The sequence below is a fragment of the Dromiciops gliroides genome, chromosome 4, assembly GCF_019393635.1.
Source record: "Dromiciops gliroides isolate mDroGli1 chromosome 4, mDroGli1.pri, whole genome shotgun sequence".
Classification (NCBI taxonomy): domain Eukaryota; kingdom Metazoa; phylum Chordata; class Mammalia; order Microbiotheria; family Microbiotheriidae; genus Dromiciops; species Dromiciops gliroides.
Window position 1 is genome coordinate 209,580,564 of NC_057864.1, and position 16,301 is coordinate 209,596,864.

The 16,301-nt window shown below is 33.4% G+C and overlaps 1 protein-coding gene across 1 annotated transcript in view; it reads right to left on the reverse strand.

The window, feature by feature from the left end:
- Window positions 1-16,301, reverse strand: part of CEP112 (centrosomal protein 112) — a 479,659-nt gene that overhangs the window by 264,556 nt on the left and 198,802 nt on the right. Inside the window, exon 20 of the mRNA XM_044003044.1 lies at window positions 11,759-11,941. Coding sequence (XP_043858979.1) covers window positions 11,759-11,941 — 183 coding nt within the window. The remainder of the gene's footprint in view (window positions 1-11,758; window positions 11,942-16,301) is intronic.

Here is a 16,301-nt window from a genome sequence, read left to right on the forward strand (position 1 = left end):
TTCAAGTTCTTCCAAAGATGCCACAGCTAATAGAAAGAAACAATGTGGTAGGGTGGAAAATTCTGGCTCTGCCATTATCTTTGTGATCTTGAGTAAATTACTTAACTTCTATGGATCTCATCTGTAACATGAGGAGAATAGATTAAATGATTTCTTAGGTGCTGTCTAGCTCTAAATCTATAAAACCACCACCAGATAGGTGTATATCATCTGATTAGGGGCCCTCAGCAAAAGACAGAACCAGTTCCAAGATCTGAACTATGTAGGGAAAAGTGAAGGAAGCTTAAGCCAAAACCTAACTTGAGCTACCAGGAGATCTACCTTATATCCAGGAATTCTTAGGGCAAGTCTAGCCACCTTCACTGGATGGAGAACAGTCCGCTGATGTAGCACAGAGCTCCAATCCAAAAACTGAGACTTGAAATATGAATAAATAGAAGAAAATGCCAAACACTATGTAGAAAAACTATGCTTTGAGAGAAGATAAAGAGAATAATAGTGCAACAAATGTAAGCAAAACCTCAGAGAAAATCTAACCCATTAGATTAGATAAATTAGATTTAACCTGGGGTACATAGATACCCAAGGAATCTTTGGAATCTCTGGATCTTCTTGGTAATCCTATGTATTTTATTTTATGCCTTTAAAAACATTTTTCTGAAAAAGGCTTCCTAGGCTTCACCAGACTGCTGGAGGGGTCTATGACACACACCTAGATGGTTGTTGAGATCCTTTCCAACTCTGAAAATTTTGTGATTCTGTATTCCCTTGTACTGTGACCACTTTTCACCACTATACAGAAAAGAGATTATTATATTCTCCATATTTTTAATTCTCCATATTTTTATTAATTTACTTTACCTTTTCAAGAACAATGTTTAAAAATCAATTCATTACTAAGAATAACAAAAGAAAACATTTTAAAAATTAATCCATTACTATTTAATATAAAACCAATTTTGGTAAGAAACATTATATGCAATCGTTCAAAAGTCTTTCTCTAAAAGGATGCATTGTATCTAAAACCACATGTGATTAAATGTAGTTTCTATGGTAACTGCCACCTTTTTAAAATATGCATAATACTGGAAAAATACAGTACAAAATTTTTATAAATGGAGGTAAATCTGTTCTTAAGGAAATTAACATCTATATTTTCATCTACATTTTGGTTTTGACTAAGTATATATTTTTACTTAAATTCAAATTTTAATTTTTTTAATTTCCCAAGGCCAAATTTTCTATTTTAAATTAAATTAAAGGTTAAATACTATATATATATATATATGTATATATATGTATGTATATACATATATATAAGATGAAAATATTGGTACAATAGAGAAAGAAATCTAGTAACTTTAAAAGATTTATGCTTCACTGAAAAGGATATTTTACAATATATCACCTAATTAAGTACACAGTAGCATAATGAAAGCACTTTCATAAATATATCTCTAAATCTTAGTATCGAACATTTGACTAGATTAGACAAATACAAAAGACTGCCTTAAATGAGAATTTCTACCCTTGCCACTGGAGAAGCTCATTATAATTTTTGCATACTGATATTGGCAGAACACTGGATTACCTATTTAAAACTACCCTGTATTTTTGCAATGCTTTCATTGAATGAGTTTGTATAAAAATGGATATTTTAGGGAAATTTCCATATATCATTTTATACTTACATCAAACATTCTTATGTTTTAAATAAGATAGATTTATGTACTACAATGCAACTATAGTGCAACATCTGCATATAAATAAATTGAACATGCAAACTGGATCACAATGGCTTCGATATAAGTTAAAATAAATAGTTTATGCTTTCTTTAAAATGGTAAAGTAGAATGTTCTGTTTGGTAAGCACTGCAAAGTTTCCTAATATCATCAAATGGCCTATTTAATACTAAATAATATGTATTGATTACACATAAAGATTTCTCTACCTCCCAAGTTATAATCATGGGTTCTTGAAAGATAAGCAAGTAAAGCTCTAGTTCTGGCTGATCCACTTAAGCTGGAAAGGTTGGCATATTGGTCTGAGGACAGACTGTGCTAGCTGCAAAGGATACAAGTATAAAGAAAGAATCTCTACTTCCAACTGGCTTACATTCTAATGAGGAAAACTGTATGGTTATATATAAGTATAAAAACATAAAGAGAATAAATGTCAACAAATATGAACTGTTTAAATACAAAGTAGTTTAGAAAGTAGGGTACTAGTATTTGGAAGGATTAGGAAAGGCTTCATATAGAGGCAAGTGTTGAAGGATAAAAGAATCTTCAAGGTAAGAGTGAAGAGGGCATATATTCTAGGAATAGGGATAGGAGGGCATGGCCACTACAAAGGCACAGAGAAGGATGCTGGAATGTCATGTGTGAGTAAGAAAGAGAAGTTTGTGGCTAGACCACAGTGAGTAAGATAGGAAGTGGTATCCAAAAAAACTAGAAAGATAGCTTAAGCCTAGTTTGTGGAAGAGTTTGGTAAAAGAGAAGCATTAGAATGAACTCTGAGTGACATGGTAAGATTTATACTTAAGGAAAATCACTTTAGTAGCAGGGTATAGAATGACTGGGAAGGAGAGTCACTGGAAGCCGGGAGACTAGTTAGGAAGATAATGGAATAACTTAGGTAAGAAGTAACAAGGCTCTGAACTAAGGCAACAGCTGTGTGAGTAGAAAAAAGAAAAAGGATCAGATGTGAGAAGTACAGTGGAGACAGAAATAGCAAGATTTGGCAAATAAAGGGATATATGAATAGGGGAGAGTGAGGAGTCAAGGATAATGCCAGGTTAATAATTGAGGAAACAAAAATTTCTTTTGATAGAAATTGGGAAGTCAGGAAGAAAAGGTTTTAATTTAGATATAGTGAGTTTAAAGTATCTCCAGGAAATCCAGTTTGGAATGTGTAATGGGAAATTGGTTAAGTGTGACTGAGGATACATATATGTATGTATGTGTGTATGTATGTATGTGTGTATGTGTGTGTGTGTATGTATGTATGTATGTATGTGTGTGTATACACACACTCATCAGTGGGTTAGTTGGTCCATCTATCTATCTGTGAATCATCAGCATGGAAATGACAAGTAAACCTCTGAGAGCTGACCAGGCTACTGAGAGTGTAGACATGAAGAAGAAAAGGCCAAGGACAGAACCACAGGGAATACCACAGTTAGTATTATGAAACAGCAATGTTAATGTTGTTAATGTTAATGCTGTTAATGTTGTTTGTCCGTTTTCCAAGAAGACCATGACATTGGGGCAATGTCATGAATTGCAGTGAATTGGATTTAAGTGAGGGAAGGCTGTGCAAAGTCACCAACCTCGCTCTCTGCTCCAGAGCCATCTGGGTCCAGTGGCAAAATATTCATCAGGATCACTGGATATGGCCTGAGATGTTTTTAAGGCAATTGGAGTTAAGTGATTTGTCCAGGGTCACACAGCTAGTGAGTGTCTGAGGTGAGATTTGAACTCAGGTCCTCCCAATATCAGGGACAGTGCTCTATCCACTGCACCACATAGCTGCCTCAATAGGATATCAAAGGAAATGGAGAAGGAACAGTTAGGTAGAAAAACAAGGAGATAAAACTGTCACAAAAACCATGAGAGAATATCCAGGAGGAGTAAGTGCTTAACAATGTCACTGAAGCAAACAAAATGAAAAGGATGAGAACTTAAAGATGACCAAATGAATTGAAAATTCACTGGCAACTTTGGAAAGGGTAGTTTCAGCTGAGTAATAAGTTCAGAAGCTAGACTGCAGAGTGATGAGATGAGGAAATGAAGGTAAGAAATGGAGGGAAAGTATGTGATGATAACTGGTGGGAATGGTATGTTCTACTGAAAGGCTTTTGTTTGTTTATTGTTTCTATTTAAGAGGTAAGGCAGAAAAGAGTGGAATCAAGCACACTTATAATGCAGTTGGCCTTGGTAATGAAAAGGTTCCTTTTATCAAAAACCCAGGGAAAGGCAAGTAAGATAATGATGTCAAAGAGCTATGAGATGGAGAGAAAGAGAGAAGAATTTCACGTCAAATAGCATCAATTTTTTTCAGTAAAGAAACAAGGCACTTATCTTAGGAAGGGGAAAAGGGAAAGCGTGGGAAGTTTGAGGATGGAAGAGAAGACTTTGAATAACTCTTCTAAGAAGTAAGGTAGGAATGAATGGATGAGAGATATAAAAGGATTACCTTGCTATAGAGAAGCCTAAATTGAGAAGTTGGATATCTTTAATTTGTAATGTACCCAATAAGCAAGGTTATAGGACCTCTATCTTGATTCAGGAGTCCATGAATAGGACAAGAAGCCAAGAGATTAAAGAGTAAAGAACAGTATGTAGCTGAAATGGCTAATGATAAATAAGTAAAATTAGAAACAATTGCCTGAGAAAGTATAATGACTAAATAAACTGTGGTATATGAATGCGACAGAATATTATTGTGCCATAAGAAATGAGAAGATGGACAGTGTCAGAGGAAACTAGGAAGACCTATATAAACTGATGTATAAAAGAGTGAGCAGAAATAGAACAATTCAAACAGTTATAACATTATAAAGAAACACAACTTTAAAAGAGTTTTAGAGCTCTACTCAATGCAATGATAAACCACTGAGTCCAGAGGACTGGGGAAAAAAGTCCTACCAGAGATGATGACATTTATATAGCACTATTTATTTGTCAGGCACTGCACTGAGCACTTTACAGGGGGAAAAGTGAAAAATCAAATAATTGGAATGTATAGGTGAGGTGAAAGAGATGTCAGCAGAGAGCAAACTACTTAAATTATAGTTACTAATGTTTTTTAATCGCATTTCTACCCACTACTTTCCTTTTTGTAAAAAGAAATTTGGGGGAGGGGGAAAGAACTAAAAATTTATAAAAAGATATAATGGAGGGGCAGTAACATGGCACAGTGGATAGAGCACTGGCCCTGTATTCAGGAGGACCTGAGTTCAAATCCAGCCTCAGACCCTTGACACTTACTAGCTGTGTGACCCTGGGCAAGTCACTTAACCCTCACTGCCCTACGGAAAAAAAAAAGATATAATGGAGGGAAATATAAAATTAATGATTGAACTCATGAATATGAAGGAGATAAACTCACACATAAAATGTAGGGGGTAGCAGAATGGATTAGAAAGCAGAATGCAACAATATATTGTTTCATATGAACACATGTGAAATGTAAGGATTCACACAGTTAAAATGAGAGGCAGGAGAAGAATTTATTATGCAAAGCATAGGCAGCAATCATAGTCGCAGAAAACAAAAGAGTAAAAATAGACATGTTTTGGGATAGGTACAATAAATACATCATGTTTAGAGGTATCATAAATAATATAGTATGCCAAATTTGTTAAAAGCAAAAACTAGAATGATCTATATAATAGGGAAATTCTTGAAGCCTTTCCAATAAGAACAAGGGAAAAGCAAGGATATCCACTGTTATCTTAGCTATAGTTCTTGAAATGGCAATTACAGTAGTAAGACAAGAAAAAGAAACAGAGATAATAAGCACAGGCAGAAAGCAAACAAATATAAGCAGAAACAAGAGAAAACATATAAAATAACTACAACAAAAATTAAAGGATCACTAAAAGGTATTTGATTTCTGAGTAATGAAACAATTCGTGAAGGTCATCTATAAGAATTAATTAATACATACTTCCTCAGGGACAAAAGGTGGGGACTTACTAGGACTAGGATACAAATTGCAAAAGGAATCAGTAACATTTAAAAAACCCTAATGAATAAATGTCATTTCACATTACAAAGCTATCTTAAAAGTTTCAATTTTTTACACTAATCCATATTTCTAAGTGCCCTGAAAATAAAATAATATGCTATCAGAATACAAATGATTAATGACATGAATTAGGTTGAAAATCTGCAGTTAACATGCATAAATATCTTAAGAATGTAACATTTATCTTACAAGAATAATTTATCTAATTGTTAAAATTAATAATCTATTTTGTCAAACACATGAAGTTAAATTTGAAGTTACTTCTTGTGTACCAATTCTAAAACCCAACTGAAACTTCTATAATATAATTATGATTTCTTTTTTTTTTTTGCGGGGCAATGGGGGTTAAGTGATTTGCCCAGGGTCACACAGTTAGAAAGTGTCAAGTGTCTGAGGTTGGATTTGAACTCAGGTTGTCCTCCTGAATCCAGGGCCAGTGCTTTATCCACTGCACCACCTAGCTGCCCCACATAATTAATTATGATTTCTTAAACTATGTTTGTTGTTTAGTTGTTTTTTAGTCATGCCCTATTTTTTATGACCCCATTTGGGGTGTTCTTGGCAAAGATACTGGCATGGTTTGCCATTTCCTTGTCCAGTTCATTTTACAGATGCAGAAAAGAAGGCAAGCAGGGTTAAGTGATTTGCACAGTGTCACACAGCTAGGAAGTGTTTGAAGCCAGATTTGAATTCATGAAGAAGAGTCTTCCTGACTACATGTCCAGTGATCTATCCATTGAACTATCTAGCTACCCACTATATAAGACCTTAAAAGTTCAAATTTTATAATTCACTGTTATATGTGGTTGATTCAGAATTCTTGGAACGTAAGCTCTATCATATTCTATCATGCTAGTATGGTCCTGGCAATAGACTATATCTGCTATCCAAGGAATTGCTTAGACAAGTACAGAAAATATCATTCATTGGCTGCCCATTAGGTGATAAATTCTTTAGGCAAGGAAACTCATAAAATAAAGAAAAATAAGGACCAAATTTGGAAGAACCAAGTTCCTTCAAAATCAGTTAATATTCACCAGGAATAAGAAACAAGAGAAGCCACATATATCATGGATACTTTTTTTTTTCTTTTCAAGAAGAGTGTTGGAAAGTGCTTAACATGGTCACAATGAATGAGGTTAAAATATCTTTAGAGGACATGACTAGTTACTGAGTATGCAGATTGTTGACTTGTTAGACCAACCACAAAATCAATATCAAATTAGAAGAATAAAGATGAGAATAAAATATGGAATGCAATTATTATAGCTCCAATCTGACCTATTCAAACAAACTCCTGATCCTGAAAACAATAAATGCATAAAGGAAAAGATGTCAAAGGTATAATATTTCCTAAGTAATTTTTACTAATGTAAAGCAGTTAACACTATAAAAAGGCCAAAAGAACTTAGAAACCACAACAGCTAGATAATTATTGATCTCTTTGACAAGTAAAGAGCCATAGCAGCTAAGGGCAACAATGATTTAAAACATATATTTATTTGCACAATGCAATTATATGGAGGACAATGGAAGTTTATAATCAATATGCTCTTTCAAATGGTGAGAAGCAGTAGAAGGAAAAATGAGTTTGCAAATACTTTATATGAGACCAAACTAAGCCAGATCATTGCAAGATCACTTATGGATGAAATTGGAAGGAAGACAACAGGTAAAAATAGATTTGTCAACATTTGCATAACAAATATTTATATTTTAACATCTCAGTTGTATGTGTACTATGTGAAGAATGAGAAATGGCAATACAGGTAAAGATAGGCAATTTTCAAGCCAAGGCTGCATAGATGGAAGAGATACAATTTTGAGAATGTGTGCAGATGAATTCTTATGATATTCAAAGAAGCTAAGTGGAAAAAATAACAAACTATTACCACCAAAAAAAGCAATCAAGACAACATCAAACAACTCTATAAAACCTTTGTGTAAATGATCTACATGTGTATTAAAAGTAAAAACATGAGAACAGCAGGATTTTCCAAATGATATAGCAGAAAACAGTTCACATTCACATCAATGACAGAAATATGAGGAGCCTAGTAGGTCCTATGTTATCTATTTCTTGTGGATCATAGGAAAGTGCTTCCTTAAAGGATGTAATCCAACAAAATGCTGTCCATTCATGTGTCATATTACTGCTACATAGATAAAAAATGGACATTATTTTGTTGGAAGATACTTTACCATAAGATTTTAAAATGAAATTTTATAAGAATAGAGCTCTTTTATCAAGAAAAGGGGAAAGAAAAAGGGGGTTTTATTTTATAGACTCTACTTCATAGAATTAATTTATAAAAACAGCTACTTATTTGAACCAACACCCCTCCCCCCCAAAAGCATAATTCTATTTATATACTATTATATATAAAGGTGGTAATATTTGAATCATGATTTTCAGTTTTGAGGAAAAATAAATCTATTGCCAATGTTCTAGAATTCCTTTTCCTGGAGAGGATTGCAATTAGATGCCAAGCTTAATGAATCTTTAGAGATATCTGATAGCTTTCTGCAATTATACCTCATTTAATTTTTTACAAACAAAAGTGACTACCTTGATTCTAGGAATTAGTCAGTTTCTTGAATAGTTCATATAGATAACTACCTGATGACCTTTCCAACAGGCAGATCTTTAAGGTTTATATAAAACTACATATATAAAAGAATACTCACTTCAATAGTTAACTTATGAGATCAAGAAATCCTTGTAAGTATTAAGTTCCCAAATGACCAATCAAGAAGTCATAGGAGCTGTAATTTATGGTTCTTTTATTCTATAAAAGATTCAATAAAAGCATCAGAGAGGCAGCTGAAACCTTTAGGTTGTGCTGCAGTTATTATACTCAGAATAATGATTGGAATACTATGTACAATTATGACTGGGAAGCAACTCTTCTTAGATTGTTTTTGCAGGCTTTTATTTATTTAGTTAATTAATAAAATAAAAACATTTCTTAAAGTGATCTAATAAATATAATATACCACCTAGAAATATTAGAGTTACTAATGAAGCAATTAGGAATTACAAAATATTTGGCTTCTAGTGATCGACAGGTTGGATTGGTGACTCTTCTTTGAAATTAATTACCTTAGGTGGGTGCAAAGACATGGAAATACTCTCAAAATAAAGGAAACAAAATTCATTCAAGGAATATTAAACCAAAATAAATTATTCTCATAAAATGATTAATTTTCCTAAATATATTATGAGTAAAATATAATTTACATACCATATCAACCTTAAAATGATTTGAAATAAAGTGAAGAAAACAGCTGGTATACACAGTGGTACTATTCTCATTTTCAATTATTTAAAAAACCAAATAGATTATTATAGCATCTATGATTTTGAAATGTATTCAACAAAAGGGAGCCCTATTGATTTCCTGTTTGTGGGGGAACATTTCTGCATTTTAATGCTTTACTATAGTAACAACGAACTACACATTAATAAGAAACTGAATTATAGAAATAAATATTTGTAGTAATATCATCACCCCAGCATTTAAGAGAATAAAATTATCAAACAAAAATACCATATCCAAAAAGGATATTCATTTAGTCCTTTGGAGCTGGTGGGAGGAATTATACTTAAATACTGTTTCTCACAAAGATTTCCATTACTATGATGATGAAGCAAAATAGTTAATTAGAAAAACAAATACTTATTTGGAATAAGATAAAGAAAAATAAATTAAATTTCTAGATTACATACATAGTATGCCTTTGCTGTATATATCTGTAGAAGATAAGTCAATAATTTGAGGAAACATTTCAGAAATATATGCTATGATTATTTCATTTTGATTGGTCAATGATCAAGCTTTTAAAATGTATAAACATATGTTTTTCAGAATATAAACTTGAAGGAGCATAATTAGCAATGTCAAAGAAAAGATCCTAAAATGATATTCTCAATGTTAGATATGCTAATGTTTTAAATTGATAACTATTTTAGATTTTGGTTAAAATAAAGTATTCTCTAATTAATAAACTTCACAGAAAAAAATGATTGAGATTTTGATCAGGAACATCCTTTGTGTACAGCTTCCTGGTATTGCCAGGGTGGGGATAAGAAGCAATTAAAATATACCAACAAATATATAAACCATAGGAAAATTTAGTTCTAAAATATGGTGCTTGAGTAAGTTTTGTGGCTTTTATATTTAATATTTGAATAACTAACAAGAGACACTAATAAGCTGTCAAAATTTCATTATTATAGAATCAAGGGAGTTAAATCTTATATAATATTTCCAAAGCCTACCATATCTTATAACCACTGGTTGAACCACACCCTAAATAACAGTTACTAGATATATAAAAGCACAAAGATTTTCTTAACATTTAATTAGTAGAGATTATACTGTTACCACCTTTCCTTACAATGATAAAATGGTAAGTTGTTGGGAGCTTATGTAAATGATAACTGAATTCTATAGTACTAGTTGGTAAAGTCAGTGGTATAAAATAACCCTGTACTTATTAAATGTCAACCTTGGTCTTGGTATGGAAGACAACTACATGGTCTGAAATAGATGAAGAATCTAAAAATTTTAAGAGTATTTACAAAACTACTAAGTAGTTAATTCCAAAAAACTAGCACATATTTCATAAATGCTTCAATAATTAGTAGAAAAGTACAATATTGACAGAATTTATAGCAATGATCACCTGAGTATTTTATTACAATGCATGGTAACTGAAAATACTTCTTTTGAAAGTTTGAAAACTATCATGATAATGATCGATTATAATTTTTCTTTATTGATATATTTTGGTAGAGATTACATATGGGTGGCAGCTATTCAACTAAAAGACTATCCAGAAACAAATCAAAGAAAAAAATAACCAATATCCCTATCTTACTCCATAACCGCCTATATTTCCTACGCCCATTCAAAATATTAATATTTTACTTAGTGGAACTATTATGTTTAAATAACTGTGATACTACTTAAACACAAGTCATGACAAAAAGATAGGGAGATGTTATCGCCAGGGAATTACATCATCTTGGGGGTGGGGAGAAAGGAAAACCTTATTGCGGAGTGATTACTATGGTAAAATTTCATGGAGAAAAGAGTTCTTTAGATACAGCCTATAATAATGGTTCTATCTGTAATTAGGCAATAAAATTATTTTCTGTGTTATAATTTACCTTTAATGTCCTTCTATTAACATTCACAGCATAGTTTAACTGGAAGCATACAGGCCTTTAATTATATACACCCATAAGAAATACAATATCAAAAACACAGCTTCACAATAAGATTATTTTTTCATCAGAAAATTTATAAAGATCATTTTCCATGCTGACAGTGCACATTTCATCTATAAGTTTGAAGAGTCAAATGCTACCACAGCTGGGGGTTATTCTGCCAAATGGCTTCCAACAGGGACCACAGAGATGGAAGCTGGAGGGTGGGGGGTGGGGTAGGGAGTGTAATCTGTATGTAGGAAAAATAACAACAAACCTGATAGGAGATAACTACTGAATTAAATCATTTTAAATTAATTATCATATAACCGATCTCATCAAATACACAGTACAATGAAAGAAAGCAACACTGAAGAAAAAAAATTCAGATATTAAAATAAATGATTTATGGTTACCTGCGGAGATTAAAACAAAAAGCAATGGCTTGACCCAGATGTATTTCATAGGGATTTACTAAGGCTGAAGGGAGGGGTGAGGGATGGATACCTTTAAAAAAATCCATCATGAAAGAAACTGAGACAAGATTATAAACAAGAGGCCAAGTTATAGCGCACCATGGGATTTTTAATCTGGCTACCTGTGGTTTTTGCAGTTAAAGCCTTATTCAACAACGAAACATAAGAGGGCCAAAAGAAAACAAAAAATCACATTTATATGTCAGTTTTGCAAATGATCAAACAGCGTGAATCAAGAATACTGAAAATACATTTAAACGCTGATGACTTTTTCTTAAGGCCCCCGTTTCATCAAATATTATTGATAATTACCTGTGCATCTCGTTTCTTCAACTCTTGAATTTTGTTTTCATGCTCCATATTGGCAGTGCGGAGCTGTTTTTCCAGTTTTTCAATTTCCCGTTCATGATCTCGGACTAGGCAGTCCTTCTCTGTATTATGCTGCTGGAATAGGTGCGTCTTCTCCTGTTCATGCTCCCGTTTCAGCTCTACTATCTGATTGGACAATGAAGAGTACAGTTCATCAACAGAACATCCTTGTCGTCATGACAACTCATGTACAGCTTAATTTTTTCCTTAATTTGATCAAGTTGGAAATTTTATTTTTACGTCATTACTACCTCATCTCTAAAGGATTCTTCAATATGAAGGATTTTACCGCAGCAATTTAATATTATAATTTAACAAATTCAGTAAATCTTTCTGCAAACTGTTGACAAAAAATGGCTCAACATAAAAAAGAAAAATGTCATATATGATATATACTGTGCCATGAATCCTGCTTTTGCTGGTCAGCAATGATGAAAACTATAAATAATTAATAGTCAGTATCCTCTGCCCTTCACTTAAGTAGATACATATAAAATACAGCAATGAAATCGGCCAAAGGTTTCTTTATGATTCTCAAATAAAAGCCGAGTTAAATATTCATCTGGATTATGGCATATATAGTTGTCTTTTATAAATAAAATGATAAAAACAAGATTCTATTATCTCATTATCAGCTACGGTACACCACTATAAATAGATGTATGTGTTCTTGAAGGACACCTGCTGTGCCGCAAGCTTGCGCCATGATTTCATAAAAAGCATTCTATTCTCAGGATCCTTTCCCAGTCCACTCCACACTGGATACTGTGACCTTGGCCAATCTTAGCCTCTCCCTGCTCCACTGAATGGCAGCTCGAGACCAAGGGCCTGGTTGCCGCAGCTTTGATACTAATCCTCCCAGACTGTGCACAATGGCACCCTACCTGGCCTTCAAACTATAGCCAGCCAGGCTGCCTTTGAAGCAGGTGATGAATAGGGGACTGCAGGAAGCCAGATTCCCCAGTGAACTCCAGGACACACAGCTGCTAAAAACAGTCACTTGGATTTTTCTTCAGTTTTGGTGGATTTCGGGGAAAAATCCGCTATTATCAAGAATGTTATTTTCAATGTGAGAATCCATCTCCAAAAAGGCTAACAGTAGGAGCCTGCTCAAAATCGATCTTGTTCTGTGCAATGAAGTGCCTGACTACCTTATCTTAAAGCTATAGCATTCTTTTCTGGAGGCATATTTTCTGCATTTGTTCCTGCTGCTTTGTTCTTTTAAAAATTTTGAAAATCTTATTCCTAAATGCAAACCAGGTATTTTAAAATGTTAATTATCAAGATATAATGCATAGGTTTCAAAACATTTTTAATTCTAAAATTATCCAGAAAAGCAGACAATACCAATACTTATTTAACCTTTCACAAATTGACTGCAGTTTTAGTAAAAAACCATCAACCACTACCATGTTTATTAACCCCATGGATGTCTTACTGACTACTACAAAAAAAAAAATACAATAACAACATTAAAGCCAAGTTATAACAAGTTTTGTTGATTTCAAGAGTTAAAGCTACTATCATGTATATCCGTCAAAACACTTTCATAATTATTAGTACCCATTAAATTTATTAATTAAAACACACTACCCCCAAAGTTTTGTACCTATGTCCTTACCTAGCATTTTCTTAATTCAAACAACTATAAAGTTCATACCAGTACTGCTATAGGACAGAATTTCTTGATACTAATTAAATATCTGGCCCTTATATTAATAAAGTACATAATTCAATTTTTTCCTTTTTTCCCCTTTTAGAATATTTTGATTATTTAAAGAAATTTCTTAAGGTCAGAGTTAGAAAATTATCATTTGAAATAACAGTAAAGTACTATTAAAATCTCTTTTAAACTTCAAAATAATTGGAACACTGGAAGTAATTTAAATTTAGTGGTTGATCACTTACTTACAAATTATACAAGAAAAAAGCAAGTGGTTTACCTATGACCATGAGTGGAAGAATGATCAGAAAGAACAACTACTGTTCTATAATCCATTTTACAATTATTACTAATAATGCTGCCTTGTATTTATATACTAACATTCTCAATGGAAATTCTATTTTAAGTAGGTATATTTTAATTACATTATCTCATTTTTACCAATGGAACATCTAAATAAATAAAAAAAATATTCACCTCAAAAAAGGTCAATAATTTGCTTGAGAAAACAGTAAACTAATAAAAAAAAATATCTACCCAACTCTAAATCTGAGTTCAATACTCTAGTCTAAACTAAACAGCTTCCATTTTTAAATAGAAAACTGGCAACCATGAACTTGAGTCCATTTTTCTACCTTGGCTGTGACTTATTTTGTGCAAACTAAGACACTGAAGTACTCCACACTACCTTCCAACTCATCCCCCAATTTCCCTTCTGTTTGTTATTGCCACCAGTCAGAAATTTTCATACTTTATGAACACCACAATTCACTTACACATTTTTTTTGGATTAGAGAACTCTATGAAAGGAAATGCTAAGTAAATTAGAATTATTATTTAGCTGGGCTATTTACTATCTATTCTATATGTATGGTCTAAGTGGTCACCCACCAAATGTTATTCTCAACTGGCTCCTGGAACTCTGGTCAAGGTCAGATCTGTTTACAAAATTGCTCTTTCTATGTTATGATGCGCATTGATGTTCCAACTTCAGCTCTACCAGCTAATTGGACAATGAGGAGTGTTTTATAGTGCTATATTAAGAGGCAGCCTGGTCTCATTGACAGAGAACAGAGTCCTAATGTCCAGAAGACATAGGTTCAAGACCCATCACTGACACCTACTGCCCTACTTGCTATCTTTCACAAAATGCTCAATCTCATATCTCGATGCCTTTGTTTTAGATATACTTTGTGACAAGAATGCTCTCCTACCACACCTCTACCTCTTGGAATCCCTGAGTTTCTTCAACCTCACCCCAAGTGTGACCTACTATAGGAAGCTTTTGGGGCCCCTATTATACTAATGTTCCCCCTTAAATGTTACCTTATATTTGATTTGTATATGCCAGGAAGATTTGGGTTCTAGTTCAGCTTCTGACATAAAATAATGCTATAATCACCATGAAGTAGTAACTTAATCTCTTACCACTCTAGGCAACTCTCTAAGACTATAAAGTACAGAGGAGGTGCTTATTTGCATTGGTAGAGGGAGTTTTCTCACCTAGGAGTACCTCACCAAAAAAATCATACTTCCAAGTCTCTAACCCTATTTACCATCTTACATACACAAACACACAACCCATAAACATTCTTTCACACACATATATCTACAGTCTCTCCATTAGTTCTTGTCTTGAGACAAGAACTGTTTTGACCCTGTCTTTATATCTGCAGGCTTAGCACAGTGCCAGGAAATTAGGAGGATTAACTATTTTGCTGATTGAATACTAGCGAATAACTCCTTGCTAGTCACTTAATTTCCAATTGCTCCAGTAAATGCTCTTGAAGACTATAAATTTCTTTTTGTTGTTAAAGGGAATGTTCTTACTAAGTGTTCCTACAACAATGAAATCATATGTCTGGTATAAACAAACAAATGAACAAACCATGGTATATCAGTATGACTGGGAAAATCATTCAAACTGGTACTGGTTGTGTTTTCCATAATATGAAGACTATTGGTCCAGGTTATGAGGGTAGAGGCAATGGATTAGCAAGCTGTGTCTGACACTATGAAGCTGGAAGGTAATATACCTTGCAGCCTTGGGGATCAGATTCCTAGTTTACTCATTTAAGGGTCCATATCATGAGGAAATTGACCCCATCCTCCCTTCTCAGCACACACTGTTGGGGTACTAAAACCTTAGGTCTATAAAAAGTGCTGACAATGAAAAGTTTCAATCAGCCAGTAAGAATGTACATAACTTCTAGATTCCTAGAATGGTTCTTCAATCTATAAGCCTTCTAGACAATTAAGTAATGGAATTGTTGGTAATATATTTAGGACCTTTGGATTTCTTGAAGACATCAGATCATTCGGTTTTCAACAGTAATCAGGTTGAATGAAACATAGGTTATTTATACAAAGATTATAAAAGGGGTAGCTATAATGCTATAGAATTGATCACAGAAATTTTAGTAAAATGACCCATTATATCATCATGGTTTATTTGGATGCCCCAGAATTCTGCCAAAGAATTTCAGTGTGGAAGTTAGGGGAATGAGGGCAGTTAAAAGAGGGCTCATATCCATAGTTTGGGTATAGGTAGGAAAGTATTTGCTGAATTGAAAAATGGATAGTGATATAAGAATGGGAACAGTTAGGTGGTACAGTGGATAGAAAACTGGCCTTAGAGTCAGAAGGACCTGAGTTTAAATCTGGCCTCCAACACTAGCTGTGTGATTGTGGGCAAATCACTTAACCCAGTTTGCCTCAGTTTCTTCATCTAAAATATGAGCTAGAGAAGGAAAGGGCAGACTACTCCAGTATCCCCCCACCAAAACTATGGCTATGATCCCTGCTTTTTAACTGCTTTCATTC